The sequence below is a fragment of the Geospiza fortis genome, unplaced genomic scaffold (assembly GCF_000277835.1).
Source record: "Geospiza fortis unplaced genomic scaffold, GeoFor_1.0 scaffold2457, whole genome shotgun sequence".
Lineage (NCBI taxonomy): Eukaryota > Metazoa > Chordata > Aves > Passeriformes > Thraupidae > Geospiza > Geospiza fortis.
In genome coordinates this window covers 101,972-107,533 of record NW_005054720.1, presented here as the reverse complement: position 1 = coordinate 107,533, position 5,562 = coordinate 101,972, and the positions used below count along the sequence as shown (strand labels likewise).

The window sequence follows — 5,562 nt, the reverse complement described above, 5'->3', positions numbered from 1 at the left end:
ATCGGGGAGCAGGGGCGGGGTGAGGGGTACACGGGAGAGTTGGGGGTGCAGGGGAGAGTTGGGGGTGCAGGAAGGGATCTGGTACAGGACTGGGGGTACACGGGAGTGTTGGTGCAGGGGAGGGTTGGGGTACAGGGAAGAGTTGGGGGCTAAAGGGGAGAGTTGGGGGTACAGGGAAGGGAACTGGGGTACAGGACTGGAGATACAGGGGAGAGTTGGGGGTACACGGGAGGGTTGAGGATACAGGGGAGAGTTGGGGTTGCATGAGGGGTTCGGGGTATAGGGAAGGGATCAGGGTGCAGGGAAGGATTGGGGTACAGGGAAGGGATCGGGGTGCAGGGGAGGCACTGATGTGGCCGCAGGGCAGAGCGGGGCCCTAGCAGCTGGTTCGGGGTGACACGGGAGGACTGTGTCTCCACATCCCGTACCCTGCCCCGGTGCTGAGCAGGCCGAGGCGGGCATTGGCCATCCGGGCAGGGCTGCGGGACTGGGTAGGGGCCGGTGGGTGACAGGAGGGCACAGGCCCGGGGGAGCAGGGGACAGGGTGGGGCCAGCATGGGGTGTCATCACTGCGGGGTGAGGTCCCACACGGCCGGGACTAGTGTGGCATGTCCTGGGGACCCCTTTTCATGAGGTGCCCCCAAATGGGTGGGGGATAAATCTCGTCCAGGAGTGTGAGTGTTCTGGCGCTGGGACAGGGCCAATGCTGCTGTGGGTGTGCTGGGGCCGTTCTGGGGTGTACGAGACCCTGGCAAAAACCCAGAGTTCTGCGTCCCCCTCTCTGGAGCTGCCTGGGCCAAGGCGTGCAGGCAGGGTCCTGGGGGACAGCTGGTGGGGGTCCCGCTGTGTCTGGGTGGGCATCAGGTCCAGGGGGATCCTCCAGCAGCAGGTTTGGGCCCCAGTGGGTGCATGTCGGGATGTCATATTCAATCTGACTGTCCCCACGCTGTGAGACTCACTGCATGTCCCTGCTCAGCATCACACACTGCAGCAGTGGGTCCCACGCTCGCAGCCGGGGGCTCAGGGGGACACGGGGAGCAGGAGGGAGCTCAGTGCCTGGCTCTGAGCTGGGGTGTCCATGGATCCTCCATGTCCATGGGGTCCTCCATGCACGAGGCTTTGGGGTCTCTCCTTCTGAGCATGGCCTGTGCCAGGCCCAGCCAAGTGGGTCAGGAGGGTCATGGGGCTGCAGGGTCCCATGCCAGGGATGCTGAGCTCCCCCAGCTCCATTCCCTCACCAGATCTGTGGGGTCCTATCTTGAGAGTGCTGAGCTCCCCAGCCCCAGTCCCCCAGAGCTGTGGGCACGGGGGCCGGCTGTGCCTGCTGATAAGCCCGGGGGTGCCAGCCTGGCTTCCTGTGGGCGGCCACGGCCCCGCTGGAGGCACCCGGGACGTTCCCCTTGGGCTGCGGGTCCGGCTCCAGCCCCGACCTCAGCCTGCTGCGGCTTCCTGGAGAGCTGCAGGGACAGGGGCGGGCAGGAGGGCCCAGGGACGGGCAGGGGGCTCCTGTACTTGCTGTTCCAGGGCCCTCCCTGCCGAGGGGGATCGGGGTCTGTCCCCATGTCCTCACCCACGTCCCCCCGCAGCTGCCATGGACGACATCTTCACGCAGTGCCGGGAGGGCAACGCGGTGGCCGTGCGTCTGTGGCTGGACAACACTGAGAACGACCTCAACCAGGGGTGAGCGCGGTGTGCAGGGCTGGGGGCTCTGCTGGGCGCTGGTTTCCGCTGTCTCCGTGGAAAGGCAGGGGCAGATGGCAGGACGCAGCTCCTCCCCGCTGGAGGAAGTTACCGCATTGCTGAGGCACGAGGCCAAACATCCTCTGGCCACTTCCTCACGGCCACAGCCGGGGATCAGCTGGGCTGGGGCTGCCTCCCCTGTCCCCGTGGCGGCGGCTGTGTCCCCTGACCTTGTCCTCGTGTCCCTGTCCCCTCTCTGGGGAGCACCGTGGCAGATGTGTGGGCACACGGCTGGGACTGCTGGGCTGGGGGTTGTGGGGGCCACTCTGTGCCCAGGGCTCTGCTCCCCACAGCCCGTTTGAGGGGTCTCGCAGGACCGTGGGGTCCAGTGCTGTGTTCACAGCCATTCAGGAGCACGTTTGGGCCAGGCTTGGGGCTCGGAGCATCTGCCTGCAGTGTGTGAGCTGGCGCAGCGTGACCCCGCACCGTGACCCCAGCCAGGCCATGGCCCTGGCATTCCGGACACGCTCCAGACAAATGGCCTCCCTTGCTCATGCTCCCTGCCCCTCCTGGGGGTCCCAGGCACATGGAGCTCTCCCAGACCCACAGAAGGTGCCCAAGGAACTGTTCAGTGCTGAGCAGCCCCTGCCTGCAGGGCCATGGTGGGGACAAATGGGGTCTGCTGTGCCAGGGGGCTGGAGGGGGGCTGGTACTGGGGGGAGTCTGGGCTGGAGGGGAGCCGGGGCTGCAGCAGCCCCTCTGCCAGTTCCTGATCTCCATTTAAGGCCTGGCTGCCACCTCCTCCCTTACTTGGTCATGGAGTGGGGGGATGGGGACAGGATCCAGCTGTGATTCAGCCTTGGAGGAGACAGGATTTGGCCTGGGCTGGTGGGGCCCTGGTGGGGATGGGAGTGGGATGGATGTTCAGCCCGGTCCCTTGGCCCCTGCCGCTGGTGTTATGAGAATGATGCCAGCGATGCCTGGGCCAGGGGGCTACAGCTGAGCAGAGCCCCCGCCACCCTGCAGGGACGACCATGGGTTCAGCCCCCTGCACTGGGCCTGCCGCGAGGGCCGCTCCAACGTGGTGGACATGCTCATCATGCGCGGGGCCCGCATCAACGTCATGAACCGCGGCGATGACACCCCGCTGCACCTGGCCGCCAGCCACGGCCACCGCGACATCGTGCAGAAGGTACCTGGCCCCCGTGCCAGCACCTGCCCTAACCCACCCCTGAGCGGCCCTCCACACTACCCTCGTGGGACTCGCTCCCCTGGTCACTGTCAGGAACTCCTGGCATCCCCCCAGCACCCCTGAGCTCCCCACTCCTCACAAATCCTCCAAATCCCTCTGAGCCCCACGTCAGTTCAGCCCTCTCCCTACAGCTCCCAGTGTGCTGCCCCTGCATCCCCCAAGGAGGATGAGGGCTGTCCTGGGCTCATGGGGATGTTGCCCGGGCTCACAGGGACAGTCCTGGGCTCACAGGGGCTGTCCCGTGTCCCCAGCTGATGCAGTTCAAGGCAGACATCAATGCAGTGAATGAGCACGGCAACACGCCGCTGCACTATGCCTGCTTCTGGGGACATGAGCAGGTGGCTGAGGTGAGTGGGAGCAGGGCAGGAGTGAGGGCAGAGTGGGAGGGGGACTGAGGGGAGTTCACAAACCACAGTCCTTGCTCCCTGCTCCCACAGGACCTGGTGGGCAGTGGGGCCCTGGTCAGCATTGCTAACAAATATGGTGAGACCCCCACAGACAAGGCCAAGACGCCACTGCGAGAGATCCTGAAAGGTACGAGGGTCCCTCAGGACCCCACAAGTGACACAGCCTCCAGCCAACCACAGCAGGCTTGGGGTGCCATCCTCCTCCTCCCTCTGCAGAGCGTGCTGAGAAGCTGGGCCAGAGCCTCACCAAGATCCCCTACAAGGACACGTTCTGGAAGGGCACAACCCGCACCCGGCCCAGTAAGCACTGGGGGTCCCTTGGGGGGTGCCATGGGTGCCCTGTGCCCTGCTGGCACTGCCTTCTGGATCCAGAAGTCATAGGCATCATCCCTCCTCCACTGCAGGGAACGGGACCTTGAACAAACTCGCCGGGATTGACTTTAAACAGCTGAGCCTGAGCCACAAACTGAACGAGAACCAGTCGGGAGAGGTGGGTCCCTCTCACCCCCAGGTGGGCGCTGTGCCTGTGCAGTCCCCCGTGTCCTGGCCCTGCTGGGCACAGCCGTACTGCAGTCCCATGGCCAGGTGCAGGGAGGGAGCTCCTCCCCAGCTCAAGGGGCTTCCTTCTCATTGTAGACCCTTGGTCCCATGGGCTCCAGAGCCCCACGCAGGGGCCTGGGGATACTGTGGCCTCTGCACCCCTTTCACAGTGCCTGTGTCTGCTCCTCCCCCAGCTGTGGAAGGGGCGCTGGCAGGGCAATGACATCGTAATCAAAATGCTGAGGATCCGGGACTGGACGACACGAAAGAGCCGGGACTTCAACGAGGAGTACCCAAAACTGCGGTGAGCGCTGCACGTGCCTGGGGCCACCCTGGCTGTGATGTGCCCAGGATCCCCACCTGCGCTTGGCCAGGGCACCTTCTCAGGGCCAGCAGCAGCTCTCAGAGCATGGGGCAGGCAGGAGCCTCCTAGGAGCTCTGTGGGGCCAGGAACGCTCCAGGGTAGTGGCCAAGGGCTGGGAGGCCCTGGAGGATGGCAAAGGGCAATGAGGGGGTACAGGCAGCTCCTTCCTGTTCTTAGGGCTGTCACTTCTCTTGCAGGATCTTTTCCCACCCCAATGTGCTGCCGGTGCTGGGTGCCTGCCAGGCCCCTCCAGCTCCCCACCCCATTGTCATCAGCCACTGGATGCCCTACGGCTCCCTGTACAACGTCCTGCACGAGGGAACCAGTGAGTGCTGGGGGATGGTGTGTTTGGGGGCAGCCTCTCCAGCCCTGGCGGGGCTTCGGGTGGGTTGACCCCATCTCCCCCGTTCCCAGATTTTGTGGTGGACCAGATGCAGGCGGTGAAGTTTGCCTTCGACATTGCACGGGGCATGGCCTTCCTGCACACGCTGGAGCCCCTCATCCCACGGCACCACCTCAACAGCCGCAGCGTCATGGTGAGCGAGCGCCTCGCCCACGTGGGGGGCTCTCGGGGCAGGGGGGGCTCTTGCTGACCGCCCGCTGCTGTCCCCAGATCGATGAGGACATGACGGCACGAATCAGCATGGCCGACGTCAAGTTCTCCTTCCAGTGCCCAGGGCGGATGTATGCCCCGGCCTGGGTGGCCCCCAGCCCCACTCAGCCCCCAGCCATCCCCCAGCCCTGCAGAAGAAGCCAGAGGAGATCAACCGGCGCTCGGCTGACATGTGGAGCTTCGCGGTGCTGCTGTGGGAGCTGGTGACACGTGAGGTGCCCTTCGCTGACCTGTCCAACATGGAGATCGGTATGAAGGTGAGGGGGTGGAGGGGCAGCAAAGGAACTCATTTGGGTCAGAGTTATGGGAGAAGTTCTGCCCATTGAGGGTGGTGAGGCCCTGGCACAGGTTGCCCGGAGAACTCTGGCTGCTCCATCCCTGGAAGTGTTTAGGCCAGGTTGGAGGGGGTGTGGAAGCACCTGGGCAGGTGGAAGGTGTCCCTGCCTGTGGGGGCAGGGTCCCAGTCCTGACTGGCTCCTCTTCTTGCCTGCAGGTAGCACTGGAGGGGCTGCTTCCCTCCATCCCCCCTGGCATCTCCCCCCACATCTGCAAACTGATGAAGATCTGCATGAACGAGGACCCGGCCAAGCGCCCCAAGTTCGACATGATCGTGCCCATCCTGGAGAAGATGCAGGAGAAGTAGAGAGGAGGCGCCTCCCCCCTCCAGTGCTGCCTTGCGCCCCCCGCCACCCCCAAGGGCCTTTAG

The 5,562-nt window shown here is 64.9% G+C and overlaps 2 protein-coding genes across 2 annotated transcripts in view; one reads left to right on the top strand and one right to left on the bottom strand.

The window, feature by feature from the left end:
- RRP8 (ribosomal RNA processing 8) overlaps positions 1-1,562 on the bottom strand; it is a gene marked incomplete at its 3' end in the record, with an annotated part of 11,100 nt that extends 9,538 nt beyond the window's left edge. Inside the window, exon 1 of the mRNA XM_031065255.1 lies at positions 1,431-1,562. Coding sequence (XP_030921115.1) covers positions 1,431-1,562 — 132 coding nt within the window. The remainder of the gene's footprint in view (positions 1-1,430) is intronic.
- Positions 1,563-1,567: 5 nt separating this feature from the next.
- ILK (integrin linked kinase) lies at positions 1,568-5,556 on the top strand. Its single transcript, XM_005430951.3, is given in 12 exon segments — positions 1,568-1,680; positions 2,707-2,872; positions 3,184-3,279; positions 3,370-3,466; positions 3,556-3,639; positions 3,744-3,829; positions 4,074-4,183; positions 4,441-4,568; positions 4,658-4,779; positions 4,857-4,979; positions 4,982-5,113; positions 5,350-5,556. Coding segments are annotated over 12 exon segments (1,383 nt in total). The 5' UTR covers positions 1,568-1,591; the 3' UTR covers positions 5,500-5,556.
- The last annotated feature ends 6 nt before the right edge of the window (positions 5,557-5,562 follow it).